Genomic DNA, 16189 nt, shown 5'->3' with positions numbered 1-16189 from the left:
GCGGCATTGAGAAAATCGTTACACTCCTCATTTGACACCATTTTCATAAAATGACGGCCACATTGCTGCAGACTTAGTGAAATAGGGGCATTTCATGACTCATCCTAGACGTTTGTCCTGTTCGCTTTAACCTTGAAAGCCAAGTGCAACAACATGCTGCACGTATCTGGCATTTGTTGCGAATAACTCTAAATAAAAATAGGAGAAATAAAAGTCCAAATTAAAACAGCTTTTTTTTTGCTTCTGCAAGTAACAGTCTCCTCATAAAGCCAGTTTTGCTCATGTATTGCTAGTTGATGTTTTTCAGTGTTTGAGAAACATACAAAAATGTTTTGTTAACCTGTTTTGTTTCAGTACAATTCCTCATTTTTTTTGTGGATGTTTTCTTTGGTTGTGTTTCTTCTTCCCAAATTTTTCTGTAATGCTTGTATCTACCAGCTTACTCTGCGAGCTCTATTACTGACAAACCCGTGTAGACAAATTCTGCGGCGACCTGTCATCTCTAGTAATCATCCGGCTAATTTCAAACGCAAATCACCCAAAAATATAATTATTCGCTTTAGAGTTATGAAGCAATGGTGCATACCGACGCCTTCGTATCCAGCCGTAAGATTCACCCTGCGGATCTCTGAGAGGCTGTACCAACTGAAACTGCCTCTCAGAAAAGCACTAGAAAACACGACAGCGTTTATGTGTTTACTTAGGCACTTTTGTTGGAACACATGTATGGCACCTCCACCCGCAAGTTATCGCAAGCCTCTCTTTTTCAGTAACTTGTGCAGTTTACAGTACACTTCATTTGCAATGCTTATTGGTGTGTTTAGTAATGTAATGACCGGTTCTATTTAGTGATTGCAAGTCGTGATTACCCATTGCCTCTTTAGACGATAGGTGTCATGCAGTGGACCAGCAAGGCTTTGCCATTCGCTGTCTCTTCCGTTTCGTGACGAAGACTCATCGAATCAGAAGTAATTGTACTGTCAATATTGACGTTTTTCGTTTGTATGTTATAGTTAACTGGAAGTCACTTGTGTAAGTTGAAGCGCTCTAATAACCTACAAATTCGACAATCATACGGCCAACGTACTTATTTCTCTTTTTTCATAGGGTGCAGACTCAACGAATAGTAGGTAGAAGTTCTGTATACTGCAAAAGGGGGAAACTTGTGACACGCAATCGAGTTTCTGTACTTTAAATCCCGCTCCATGACCAGGCTCTGCTGGAAAATGATGGACTGCTCAAAAAGCTCGCCTGACTTACGAAGTGACCTAGCAGTATCCACCGTGGTTCCTATGCTGCGTAGCCGCTCTATACGCCAACATGTTGAATGGTGTTCGGCGTGCATTCTCGACGCAGCGTAAACTATGTGTGCTCGACCCGTCCCCATGAGACAAACAGCAAAAACTGGTATATACTTGAGAATATTGTTACGTAAAAATGACACGAGGCGTGTCCATTTAAGATCTATATTCAAACTGATGCGTATGGCGCCGACTAAAATGGAAGACAGCACCCACAACAAACAGACCACTTCCTCTTTGTCGTCTTCTGACCGCTGCTATGTCAGCTACGTAGCATTACCCCCCCCCCCCCTTGCGGTTAAAGCTTCGTCTCGGTGCACATTACTTACGGTCTTCAGTAGGCAGGTGGTGAGGTTTTAGTCTGCTGACGTGCACAACATCACTGGGTGTGGTTGCAGGCAGGCTTGTGGTCTCAGATGCAGGAATGATCTCATAGGTGGCGTCAGTTACCTGGTGGATGATACGTTAAAGACCCATGTAGCGAGACAACAACTTCTCTGATAAGCCAACTCGACGAAGTGGGCACCACAGGAGAACAAGAGAACCGGGTGAGAAGTGAACGTAAGCATGCCGGCTGTCGTAGATGGCTTTCTGGGTGGCTTGCGAACCCGAAAGCCTAGAGCGGGTGATCTGACGTGCGTGGTCAGCACGAGCAATAACGTCGCGTGCATATTCGGTTGACGGCGTTGTAGTGGTTGGAAGTAGGGTGTCGAGTGGTAACTTCGGATCACGGCCATAAAGCAAATAAAAGGGTGAATAACCAGTAGTGTCGTGGCGCGATGAATTGTACGCGAAGGTCACGTGAGGTAGCGCCAGGTCTCAGTCATGGTGGTTGGAGGACACATACATCGCGAGCATGTCCATTAGGGTCTGATTTAGCCGTTCGTAAAGGCCATTTGTTTGGGGATGGTAGGAAGTGGTCAGCTTGTGGTGCGTCGAGGAAGAGCGCAGGAGATCGTCGATCACACAGGACAAAAATGCGCGGCCACGATCTGTGAGTAATTGGCGAGGAGAGCCATGGTGTAGGATGACGTCGTGGAGAAAAAAGTCCGCAATGTCATTAGCGGTGCTGGTGGGGAGCACTCGAGTGATGGCATACCTAGTCGCGTAGTCTATAGCAACGGCGACCTACTTTTTTCCCGGTTTTGACTCGGCAAAAGGACCGAGAGTATCTATACCAACACGGAAAAAAGGTTCGATTGGAATGGAGATCGGTTGAAGAAGACCAGCCGGGGGCGCAGTAGGTCGCTTCCTACGTGGGCATTTATCGCAGGAGGACACGTAACGGTGAACGTACCGGGCGAGACCACGCCAAAAGAAGCGGCGACGCACGCGGTCGTACGTCCGAGATACACCTTGATGACCAGCAGTTGGTTCAGCGTGAAGCTCGTGTAGCATGGTTGAACGCAAATTTTTCGGCACGACAAAAAAGAGCTCAGGGCCATCTGGCTGGAGACGACTACGGTACAGCGTGCCATTTAGGAGGACGCACGTGCGAAGTGACGTGTCGTTCGGAGCAGATTCCAGACGGTCAATAAGTTGTCGCAGAGAAGCATCACGACGTTGTTCATCACCAACCTGAAGAAACTGGGACATTGACATGACGCTGAGGCTAGGCTCGATGTCTGGTTCGTCGGGCTGATCAACAGGGTAGCGGGATAAGCAATGGGCGTCCAGATGGAGACGTTCAAACTTATAAGCAACCGAGTAGGAATACTCTTGTAGGCGTAATGCCCAACGACCAAGTCGTCCAGTGGGGTCCTTCAGAAAGAAAGCCAACACAGCGCGTGATGATCTGTGATGACGCGGAAAGAGCTGCCATACAAGTAGGGACGGAATTTTGAAACCGCCCAAACAAGAGCGAGACATTCCCATTCTGGTATAAAATAATTGCGTTCAGACTTAGAAAGCAGACGGCTTGCGTACGCGATTACACGGTCGTTGCCCCACTGAATTTGCGCCAAAACTATACAAATTCCGTGACCACTCGCGTCTGCTCGTTTTTCTGTGGGAGCGTCGGGGTCAAAATGTGCAAGAATAGGAGGTGTCGTGAGAGCGGTGAATAACTGAGAGAAGGCGTCAGCTTGAGGAGGGCCCCAAGAAAATGGGACGTCTTGTTTGAGAAGATCGATGAGTGGCCGTGCGAGTGCCGCAAAGTTTTTCACGAACCAGCGAAAGTAGGAGCAGAGGCCCACAAAAGTGCGAACATCATGGACAGAGCGTGGGACTGGGAAGTTTGTTACAGCGCGTACTTTTGCTGGGTCTGGCCGTACGCCGGCAGCGTCAACAAGGTGACCCAATATGGTAATCTGACGAAGACCAAAGGGGCACTTGGAGGAATTGAGCTGCAGGCCGGCCCGTCGAACTATGGATAGAATGGTCGAAAGGCGTTCAAGGTGGGTTGCAAAAGTAGGTGAGAAAATGATCACGTCGTCCAAGTAACACAAACAAGTCGACCATATAAATCCTTGTAGGAGCGTGTCTATCATTCTCTCGAAGGTCGCTGGAGCATTGCAGAGCCCGAATGACATGATCTTGAATTTGTAAAGACCATCAGGGGTAACGAAGGCGGTCTTTTCTCGGTCCATGTCATCTACAGCAATTTGCCAGTAGCCAGATCGGAGGTTGAGAGATGAAAAGAAAGTGGCGCCAAGGAGGCAATCAAGGGCATCGCCAATGCGTGGTAGAGGGCACGCGTCTTTTTTGGTAATTTTGTTGAGGTGGCGATAATCAACGCAGAAACGCCACGAGCCGCCTTTCTTTTTTTACTAACACCACGGGAGATGCCCAAGGGCTCGTTGATGGTTCGATTACGTTTTCGTAAGCATTTTGGCCACTTTTTTCTGAATCACTTCTCGCTCGGACGCTGACACGCGGTACGGCCGACGGTGGATGGGTGCAGAGTCACCAGTATTGATTCGGTTAGTGTCAATTTTACTCTGGCCCAAGGGACGATCGTCGGTGTCGAAAACGTCACTGTATGAGGCCAAAACTTGGCAGAGAGCGTCGGCCTGGTGAGGCGACAGCTCCGATCCAATCACGTTTCGAAAAATACCATCGTCTGAGCTGAGTGAGCGTGAGACTGCGCTTCGATCAAGAGCAGATACAGCGACGACACTGACATCGTGCCCTGTTATGGCAGTTAGCTGGGCTAGAGACATCTGGCAGGGCAACAGTTGAGGGGTGAAACCAAAGTTAAGGAGTGGAAGTAACACACAGTTATCCGCTGTGGTCGCGATGGTATAGGGCACAGTAACACTGCGCGCCAGCCGAACGTCAGTAATTGGCGTAACGATATAATCACCATCCGTCAGGAACGGGAGGGCTTGATCACAAAGACGCGTACGTGACGGCTCGAGGTGGCAGGTGAACGAAAGTGGTTCGGCTCAAGCGGCTGGTGGGCTTTGCAGAGTAGTCGGCAAAGATTGGTAGATCAAGGCTGAGGGTACTAGTCGAACAATCAATTAAGGCCGAATGTGCCGAAAGGAAATCAAGGCCAAGTATGAGGTCATGAGGGCAGCAGGCTAGCACGGCAAAAAGGACCATGGCGTGACGACGGGCAATGCTGACACGAGTAGTGCACATTCCGATTACTGGTACAGTACCGCCATCGGCAACACGTATTGCCTGTGTCGTAGATGGCGTCATAATTTTTTGTAAGCGGCAGCGTAGAGAAGCGCTCATAAGAGACAGGTGCGCACCTGTGTCAATGAGGGTGGTCACAGGAACATGGTCGACTTGTACTTCAAGCAGGCTATGGTGCGTGGGAAGCGTCAGTAGAGAAGCTTCGGCCGTCATTGGTATTGCAGCTTCACCTCTATAAGCTTCAATATCTTGTTTTCCTGCTGCGGTCGTCTAGAGAAGCTCGGCGAGGAAAAGTGCCGAGGTGGAGGAGAGCGGGATTGGCGACGTAGCGGCGACGGGGAGCGAGAGCTGCGGCGACCGGACGAAGGCGCGTCAGGGTAGCCGCAACCGGGCAAAGGGGCGTTAGTGGAAGGCTCGTAAGATGACGACGAATAGAAATTGAAGGGTGCGGTGACTGAACGCCGAGGGGTCGTCGGATGCATGAGCGCCGAGACAGAGAAAGTCTGACGTGGTTGGTTTGACCAATGGCGGCGGCAATAGCGAGAAACGTGCCCAGACTGGTGGCAGGAAAAATAAATAGGCCGGTCGTCGGGTGTTCGCCATTCCGAAGGGTTACAGAAACACATTGTTGGAGGTGAACGGCGAGTGTGTCCTCGGGAGTAGGACGGCACTTCAGGGCGAGTCAAGGGACATGCTGATGGAAGTCCGAGGTTCGCAAACTCCTGCCTCACCACAGCTTGTATTAACGCCTCTGACGGCTGTTGTTGGTCAGAGGCGAGCATTGCAAAAACGGGTGGCTGAAGAGGAGCCGGACAGGCGGTTTAGATTTCCCGACGAACAATGCGTGTAACGTTGTCATACGTGGGGGACTGGCGGGCGGCTTCACACGATGAGGTTGCGGCCGTGTTGGGCAGCCGGGTGAATCGCTGAGTAATACGGCGGCTCTTGGCTTCTTCGAACCGCCGGCATATTTTAATAATGACGTCGACGGTGGCAACGTTCTTGTAAACTAGAAGATTAAATGCGTCGTCTGCTATTCCTTTCAGCACATGGGCCACTTTGTCCGACTCACTCATGTGCTCGTCATTCTGGCGGCATAGGGCGATGACGTCATGAATGTACGCGACGTACGACTCCTTCGACGTCTGTGCACGAGCCGCCAGTTGATTCTGCGCTGCGATCTGCCGCCCAACGGTGTCACCAAAAAGGTCGCGAATCTTCTCTTTAAAGGAGTCCCAGCTCGTAATCTCCGCTTCGTGCGTCTCGAACCACACTCGCGGTGGGCCATCGAGGTAAAAAAAGCACATTGGCAAGCATAAGAGTCGGGTCCCACATAAGCTCGCGCTGACCCGTTCGTACCGGTTGATTCATTTGTCGACGTCAACGCCATCCTGACCGGAAAATACACTGGGATCACGAGCAGGAGGTAGAACGACGTATTTAAAAGTCATGGTAGGGGCAGGTGGCGAAGACGATGGTTGTTCAACCTGTGACATGGTTGGACCTATGATGATGCGGCCGTTGTGGAGCTTCGTGATGAAGACGGGAAAGTACCCAGCACGTCCACCCGTCCACCACAAAGATGTTACGTAAAAACGACACGAGGCGTGTCTATTTAAAATCTATATTCAAACTGATGCGTATGCCGTCGACTAAGATGGAAAACAGCACGCACAACCAACAGACCACATCCTCATTGTCATGTTTTGACTGCTGATATGTCAGCTACATAGCAATATTATTATGTAGGCTGAAATGAATGGTAATATAAATTTATTCAAGTCATACCTGTATAAGGATATAAAAAATTGAAATGTCGATACTTCACGGGTTAAATTTCAGACATGCAAATTGTCATAAAGTTAACCCAATAATGGCAGTTCTTACTCCGCTAACATAGCTAGACAACTTACAAAGATGTCTCGTCTTGAGGACGACAGCGCAGAAAAAACGGTGACAGCGAATCGTCTTCAGATGAACAGAACAGCGACAACAAAAATTGGTCGGAAGGATATAAAAGTGACTGTGGGGTACTCTCCGGAAGTCTTGACAAGCTATCTAAAACGAACACTGCTAAAAATTGCGTCATACCAAATACTCACAACCCCTCGAGGGCACATAGTGCGGCTTCTAGGGAAAGATCTTTCAAGCAGGATGACTCCACCGTAGTAATCTTTGAACGACAACATTACACGGGAAGAGTGATGGCACTCAAACCTCTCGGGCACGTAGTCAGCACTGTGGAGAGTACCCAAAAGAATTGGAAATGGGTGGCCGTGAAGACGCAATTTTGTGCTAAAAAAGAAATTTTGTACTCACTGGAATTCCCTAGGCAAATAGGCAAACGGGACATCTTTGGAGGTAAAAGATCTTGCTTGAGGAGGTACATGTTACTAGGGCAACATTATTTGAGCAGCGTTACAGCAACGTTACTGTTTAAACGTTACTAGAGCAGAAACCTATTCTTCCAATAAACGTTTCATAGGGTGAATTTGGGCTAGCTTTTTTGTTTCAGTCATACTCTGCCAAAAAGAAGGTTGTTAAAAAGTTGCCCCACACTATCGGGCAAAATTGTGACAGCTTTAACTCTGAATACTGCTGTTTTTATTGAAAACGCGGAGTCGTAGAACATTCTGTCGTGCGAGGGAAGATTTTATGAACGCTGTGTCATCATTATTTATTCTTTATGGTAATAATTCTCTCGCTAGAGAAGAAAAACCTGCGAATCTGTCACGAAGTAACCCCTATTTACGTTATTATATTTTGTTTTAGGCCATAGATAGTCAAATATAGGAGTGAAGCACATTGTGGTTTTGGCTTGTAGGTTTTTCATGCCCTGTTAGTCCACCGTAAGTGAATTATGCGCACCAAAGGTAAGCCTAACCATCTGCCACCACCCCATACTATATAGATGTTTTGTCTAGAAGTTTCGTCATTACTGCCGAAAACATAATGTTTGACTTAACGGTTGTGCCACAATTATCGACTAATTTACCTAAGACACATATAACTTTTGATGTGAAGTAAGAGCCACAGACGTGCAACTATTCAATAAAGTCTTCTATTTGAAGAACTGCCTATTGGAACAAACCTAAATAGTGGTATTGCCTTGGTGAATTGATGGCATGTAAAGCAGTAAACAGTAAAAAAATTGATGTGGTAAACATCGGCGTACGTTGCGTGCTTCGCCCTTTCTCAGGTCGCCTCTTTGAGAAGCCAAACACCCTTTCTTTCTCACTGTATAGTGCATCTTCATAAAGTTGGTATTGTTCTAAAACACTTACCAAAGGTCCACTAACGATGACAGTGTCCAGACTTATTGGAGTAGAATGCTTAAAAGAAGATTACAGGAAACACAAATATTTGATGCTGAAAGAGGGTCAACCTACAGCAATTCTTTTTTTTATTCAAAGAAAAAAAGATTAGGTGTGTGGTTTGCGAACTATAGAAAAGCCACATATCGTAAGTAAACAAGTTCTCACAAACGATTGCTCAAGAAAGCTCGCTGTATTGATTTGTAACACTGCTTGAAAAGCAGGCGCTGGCCAGACGAAACAAAAGTAGGCGCAACGAAGAAAAAAGCATTAAAAGACGGCGTGCGCGCACGCTCTTCCCCTCAAAACAGCCATAGCCATGCCGACCAAGTCACATATGGAATGCCGAGTAAACTTCAGAAACATCTCGACGAAAAAGGCACGGTGCTGCAGAGTTTTCTCACGTTACGAAAAAGGATCACCCTTCCTTCATTTTGATTGACAAAACTTATATAAGCGTCTTAAGTAACGTATATAAGCAGCCGGCAGGGGAAGACAAAGCAGAAGATGAAGAGTGTTTTCCGCCAAGAGGTGAAGACTTGTCCTACAGTGACAAACTATCAGGTGAACGTGAACCGCTACCAGACGATTGAGACTGCCAACCTGCTCCCGATTATCTACCGCTTCCACCTTGTCGCTCATCCTCCCCACGCCGCCATTCTCGGTTGCCTCTGCGTCGCCGACCACGACCGGAAAACTGACTGCCGCAGCTCCGGAAGCATGAGCTCCGTCATCGTCACATCATGTAGGTCCTCGCTTGTCCCCCGGCAACGTTCTGGATGTGTTTTTTGAAGGTTTTCAATCTCTTTGACTTGTCGATATGGGAGCTGTCATTTCTTTTATGGAGAGAAAGCCTTGCCGCGCTATACAAAAGGACACGACGCCACCACCTGGATTTTTCGCTTAGTACAGCGATTGCGCAACAAATTCAGCCAACTGGCGCATCTACGGCTAGAGTTACCATTCAGAACATTTTGTAGCACATCGAGTTTCCAGCGTCGGCCGCGGGTGCGTGTGACGTAATATTCGGATGGGACTTCTTGTCGCGCCACTACGCCGTAATTGACTTCCCTCGTGCTCAGATAGACCTTTTTGTGTTCGCCGATGCCCCGTCCGCCGACACCGACCAACTCAGCCTTTGAAAGCTTCGTGTCGCCACTGACACTGACGTTCCTTCTCTTAGTGCCACCATTCTTTCTGTCAACCGCACTAACTTTTCTGGCAATACTGTTAGGTTCGCACAGTCTGCCATTTTCAGTCATTGACATGGCACGTCTCTGTAATATGCCTTTCTGCCATCCTATGGAGATGTGACTGGAATACTTGTTTGCAATGCCAGATTATGTCCTCTCACCTTACAACATTTTGAGACACTCGGTCACGTTCACCCAGTAGACGAACGTTCTAAAGGGCCTGTTGCATCCCATGACACTGGCCTAAAACTTCTGTTTGATGCTGTATCTCCTAGTTTCAATCTGTATGACGTCTCTCCAGATCTATTCAACCACTCCACCGACAGCGAGCTTTTACAATATCAACGGGCACAACTTATAGCACTTCTTCAGGAGTTTAGACGTACATTCGGCTTTACACTGAAGCCACTGAGTTAGACTAGCACCGTCACTCACAGTATCGACATGGGAGCGCATACTTCTTTGCGACAACGCCCTTACCATGTATCAGTAACAAAAATCAATATCACTGTGGACAACTGAATGCATCACTGATGCTTCGCCAAAGTGCTATCACGTCCTTCCCAAGCCCCTGGTCTTCGCCTGCAGTTCTCGCCAGAAAAATTATGCTTCAATTGGATTTTGTGTGGATTACAGGCGCCTCAACAAGATTACCTTGAAAGATATCTTGCAAGGGGTCAAATACTTTTCATCAGTACATTTGCGTTCAGAATATAGGCAGGTGCGAATGGCAGACTGTGATCGCCTAAAAGAGCATCCTTCACACCAGCTGGCCTTAACGAATTCACCGTTGTGTCATTCGGCCTGCGCAATGCGCCTGTTGCATCTGAAAGAATGATGGACCGCATACTATGTGGACTGAAGTGGCAAGTATATTTATATTACCTGCATAAGGTTGTCATGATCTCCCCAGATTTTTCTACGCACGTCAACCGTTTGCGCGCGATAATTCAGTGCCTAATCAAGCAAACCTTCAGCTTAATCAGAAGAAGTGCTGCTTCGAGACACGTCAACTCGTTATAATTGGCCTTGTGTTCTGAAAGTATGAGATACTTCCAGACCCAGACAAACTACGTGCAGTCGTCAAGTTTCCAAAGCCGACAACAGCAACACTCAAGAAACAGCAGACATTTAAGGCTTGTGTTCTCAATTTCGTTGTTTCGTCGGTAACACTGCATCGGCCATAGCACTGCTTACGAAACTACTTGCTCAACCTGCCAACCTTTCTAATTGGACCCAAGCATGTGATGACGCCTTGAACACATGGCGGCGCTCGCTTGAATTGCCATCCATTTTACGTCATTAAGACCCAACAGCACTCACCGAAGTGCACAGTGACGCTAGTGGCGTCAGCCTTGGCGCAATAGTATCGCAACGTAAGCCTTGTATTCCAGAATGCGTCATCGAACTTGCGAGCCATGCACTCACAAAAGCGGAAAGCAACTACTCTGTCACCGAGAAAGAGTGCCTCGCCTTTGTGTGGGCGCAAAGCAAGTTTAGTCCTTAACATGTATGAACAGACTTTTGGCGTCCTCACAGACAATTAGGCACTCTGTTGGTAAGCTTACCTGAATGATCCTTTTGGGCATTTCGAACGTTGGGCGCTGCGCCGCCAGGAATTTGGCATTTGGGGCATTTACCGATCTGGGCTAAAACATTCTGACGAGAATGCGCTTTGTCTATCACCAGGGGGATTCAGTGAAAACCTGTACTCAGAAGGTGGCCTTCTGATCAATGTCATTTCCATCACGAGCATGTCATCTGAGAAGCGTCATTATTCATGGATTGCATCTCTCTTACGTCCTTTCCATCACTTCCGTATCAGCATACCCACGTGCTCTTAGTCGTCAAGCCACACATTTTGCGATACCAGAAGTGCTCCCATATTCAAGAAACCACAAAGCGGATGGTCGTAAATGGCTTTTAGTTATACCAAGCTATATGCGATCTGACGCATATGCGTACTTTCATACTGATCTACAGGATGCTCACACGGCACGCAGAAGGCCTATGAGGGCATCCACCAGCGCTACTACTGGCGCGGCATGTACATCTTCGTCCAAAAACACATCCGATCTTCCACAATGTGCCAAACACGAATGTCGTTTGTCCAACCACCCAAACCAACTCAGCCTCTACAATGACCGGCACGTTCTTTCGACCATACATACATTGACCTATATGAACCGCATCCTTACACGTGCCTTACACGCATCCTTACACGCATCCTTACACGTGCACCGCGGCTGTAAATCGATGGGTAATTGTCGCCGCTGACCATCTGACGAGATGCGCAGAAACAGCACCGCTACCTTCAGCTGCTGCTCGGGACGTAGCCAATTTTACCTTACGACGATTTGTCCTGCGTCGTCGTGTACTACGCAAAATATTCAGCTTTAGAGGGCGCGTGTTTTTATTCGAGGTCCTTCGAATAAGAACTCCTTGTGCATGCCGTGCGGTTTGCCGCACCTCCATGGCCTACCACCCGCAGACCAATGGTCTAACCAAGCGCTTCAATTGAACCCTGGGAGACATGCTCGCGATGCATGTCAATTATGACCAGTCAAACTACGATGTGGTGCTACCATTCGTAACCTTTGCATATAATACCGTGAGGCAGTCAACAATGGGCTGTTAACCTTTCTTTCTTTTACACTGCCGTGTGCCACGCAGCACTTTTAACACCATTTTGCCTTATCGCCCGGAAGCTTGCGAATGAGGTCGCCTTTCTAGATATTGTGCGGCATGCTGAAGAGTGTCGTCAGTTGGCCCGCTCCTTTGCTTGGGACAGACAAGCCCCCTGAAAAGGAACGCCATGACCGTGATAAGCAAGTCCAGATTTTCGCCGTGGCTTGCTTGTCTGGCTCCGACTACCGTTCCACCCTCTTGGCCTGCCCTCCAAGCTTTTCCCAAATTACCACGGTTCATACCGAGCCTTGCAACGTCGCTCTCATAAAAAATATGTGATCGAGCCATTCAGCTTAATAATAGACAGGCGCCGCATTGGTTGCGAGAGAGTTTGCGTCAGTCACTTTAAGCCATATCATGAGCCCTTTCTTCTTTCAGCACCTTGACACGCCAGAATGACTTCCCTTTGTCGCCGGGTCGTTGTAAGGAGGGAAAGAGCAATACGCCGTAGTTGACGATCTCTTCAAGAATAAGCGTCAAGTGCGAGCTCTTGGCCCTAGTGCTGTGATTCCTGTGATGGTTGTGGATGCCCCCTTTCATTATCAATAGAACTGCTGCGCAAGTGCCACTTACGCCATTAAACTCCGTTTCACTAGGACGGTTTAGAGTGTAACAACCTAAGCTATTTAAGCAAAGTTTTCTGCTGCAAATAACCGGAGCTTAGTATATTACTATTTAATCTTAGTATATTACTATATATCTTTATATACAATTATCTCCACTCACTTCTTTTACAGTACAGCCTGCCGTCTTTACCACTGACAAACGCCGACTATGTGCATATGTCTCAAGTCATGGCGACTCTGGAGGGCATGTTGTTTTAATTATGCAAGTTTCTGAACGGTGCGATTATTTCGCCAAGTTATTCAAGCCACTAATACGCCTTGGTAATACACTTAGTTGTGCTATCAAAGCTTGTTCTATGCTTCAATGTCGTTCTACAATAAAAACGTGCGTTTCAGTAGTTCAATTGGTTTAAAATCTCAATCGCAGCTGAGACTCGCTTTTCTGTATGCTTCATAAGTGAAAACGAAGGTTAGTCGTCTAAGAGCGCCTGATAATATTTTTTGTGTAGACCACACTGCTAGTTTGCTCTCAGTAAATAATATCTTCATTTACTTGTGTGTTTTTGTACTGGTATCCGATAAGTGTTCCAAAATGCCCTCAAGCATGCTACTTCAGTAGAGTAACGTTACAAAACGTTGATTGGCTGAAACCATGTGAAATGGTTTCAGAAAGTAAATATTCTGGGCAAAAGCTAATATAAAACACCCAGAGAGGTTACATTATTTATTTGGAAAAAGTTGTTGAGTGTAAGTATTGTGTGTGTAATATATATAGAAATATTTCCAATCAGTACGTTGTGTCTACAATAACAGCCCGATCCCCCAAGGTATTGAGCAGATGTATCTCTGCCTTCAAACTTGAAAACTCGGTCTATATTCTTACGTCTTCATCAATAAAGTAGTTGAAACTGTATCGGACGTGCCGCTGTACCTCCCTCGGTCCTTTCCTTTTTTTCGGCTCAGGATGTTTATACGTAGGCTCTATGTTCTGTGAAACTAAAATAATATAGCTTGGCTCAATGTGACATACTTACCCCACTTGGAAGAGTAATTGGGCTTAACGGTGGATGACGCTGTAAAATGTACCACACGGCAATTTAGAACTGGAACTGCCAATGTGTAGATAATCTCAAGCACATACCCTATACAATTGGCTGCAGTATTTAAAAAAGTTACAATAAATCTGCTTTAGTAACCCACACTCAGTACAGTGCCCATTATGGGGTTGTTTTATCCAGATGCAGAGCGTATGTCTGAGAACGATGGGCGAGAGGTGTATGAAGCATGGATATCTTTGGCCACCTAATGCCTAGTCAGTGGTGCTTAGATAGTATTCTCATGATAAATTTTGAATTTTCTTTACTGTGATGTCACCACCAGAGCGGCACAGCCCTGTAGTTTTTTATTGTGGCATCTGATCTGTTTTTCTTTTTTTGCCTAGTTCATTTTATCTTGGTCAGGCATGCGATGCGACTGTCAATATTTGGTCAATTCGCAATAACAGTGCTAATAATCAGGGGCCTGGTTTTATTTGCACTGTGGAATACAGGAGCGTAATGCTAAGGCACATTCAGCTCAGCATAAAATGATATGTTTTGTCATGGCTTTGAGGAAATTCTAGCACCTCTATTTCACATTTTTGCTTCCTTCTAGTGAGCAGTGAAAAGTCATGTTTTCCTGGACCGTTCTTTTGTTAGAATTATACTACAACTGCTGCTAACTACATTTCTTCTCTCTGTCAGCCACGGTCATGAGGCGGCTAGTTTGCTCGGCTGGTGATTAGAAAGTCTGCAGGTGCGTCGCCTCATGGAATCAGCTAAGGATTGTTATTGAGCTTCGCTTGATCTATCATACATTACATACCCTATTTGTAGGGCGTGCAAGGCAGGTGGTATATAGCAGTCTTTTGGTCAATGAAACATTCACATCTGCTGTATTCAAGCAAGACACTTACCAGACGTGGAGGAGAAGAACTAACACCTTGGAGGCTCATACCGGATCCAATCTGAAAAAAGTAAAACCAAAAACGCATGTATGAATCTACAATGGTGTAAACACACATATATTAAGATCAAATGTATACTTAAGGAAGTACCTATAAAGAAATATAGTATTTTTAAAGTATACATGCCTTGCAAGAGCCTTATTGCATGATTACTCTATAATATTGCAGACATTGAATGTCATTGGATGGTGTAGGTTTTAACAACCTCCCCGCTTTAGGCAGTGTTGACTGCTGCCTATTAGCTGCGCCGCATTGGTATTTAACCTTTCGTGCTCAAATACAATTTTTCGCACCCTTGTCTTGTTCTGGTACAGCAGGGTGATGCTGCATCAAACGAGCGCTGAATATATGTATACGCCTCAGTTTAGGGTGAGGCTTAGAGAGTTTGATGCTTTATATATGCAAGTTTCTCGGCGGTAAGATTATTTCGCAAAATTTTTCATGTCTATACTACGCCATAATAAAAAATTACTTGTTTCTGATAAAATGGTATATGCTCCATGTTTGTTCTTCAAAGAAACCATGCTTTTTTTCGTAGTGCAATCGGTTTACATGCTTTGTAACAGCTGACACCTGCTTTACCGTATACTTCATATATGAACACGAAAGTGAGTCGCGTAAGAGCGCTCGATAATTTTATTTTTTTATTGAGACAGCACTGCTAGTTTGCTGTCAACAAAAATATTCTTCTCGTTTTTTACTTGCGCGAATTTTTTGATACTAGTGCCCTATAAGAGCCAGTAAATTGTTCTAAAAGGTGCTGAGGCATGGTGCCTAAGTAAGCTGACGTCACAAAAGTTGATTGGCTGAAACCATGTGAAGTATGTTTTCAAGAATGAAAGACTCTGAACGCAGGACAAGATAAAACACCTCGGGAGCTTGTTTTATATCAGAAAGGGTGACTGTTTAAATATTGTGTAATGCATTTCTGAATTTAGTTACATCCATAATTTTTTGTCTTCCATAACTGCCTGACCCATTAAGGTTAATGAGCAGATGTATTTATGCCAAGAACTATGAGAAATATGCCTATAATCTTATGTAATCTTATCACAAAAGAAGTTGAAATTTTACTGCACGTGTTATCCGTAACTTCTTCTACCCTCGTTTTTTTGTGTGTGAGGTCGGGATGTTGAACGATAAGGGCAATGGTATTAAACCTAAATACCATTGTCACTGGGGTGAGAGAAGGAATAAATCAATATATTTAAAAACAGACAGCTAAGACAAAAATACGACGTCTAAATTTTGTACAAAAATACGACGTCTAAACAGCTACGACAAAAATACGACGTCTAGACTGCTACGACAAAAATACGACGTCTAAAATTTGTCTAAATAGACAAAAATACGACGTGACCCAGTCACCACACAGTATGAGGCGGACTAAAACATCTACGCTTCAAAGCATATCGATTTTAAAATGCATCTTCTGTGAGATGACTGGACACTACACAGAAGATTGCAGAGAAGCATTAGTATGCAACAGAAGAAAAAAGCCTTGCAACGGGAACGAAGGTGCTTCAGATGCATTAGA

General features: G+C 45.9%; 1 protein-coding gene across 1 annotated transcript in view; it reads right to left on the bottom strand.

Annotated features, from left to right (window-relative positions):
• The window catches only part of LOC142765968 (uncharacterized), a 150328-nt gene that overhangs the window by 55024 nt on the left and 79115 nt on the right, over positions 1-16189 (bottom strand). Inside the window, exons 5-7 of the mRNA XM_075867776.1 lie at positions 14602-14652; positions 13682-13720; positions 8171-8218 (exon numbers count right to left, since the gene is read on the bottom strand). Of these exons, the coding sequence (XP_075723891.1) occupies positions 8171-8218; positions 13682-13720; positions 14602-14640 (126 nt within the window). The 5' untranslated portion in view covers positions 14641-14652. The remainder of the gene's footprint in view (positions 1-8170; positions 8219-13681; positions 13721-14601; positions 14653-16189) is intronic.

This window comes from Rhipicephalus microplus, chromosome 6 (genome assembly GCF_043290135.1).
Source record: "Rhipicephalus microplus isolate Deutch F79 chromosome 6, USDA_Rmic, whole genome shotgun sequence".
NCBI lineage: Eukaryota > Metazoa > Arthropoda > Arachnida > Ixodida > Ixodidae > Rhipicephalus > Rhipicephalus microplus.
This window is presented reverse-complemented; position numbering and strand designations above follow the sequence as displayed.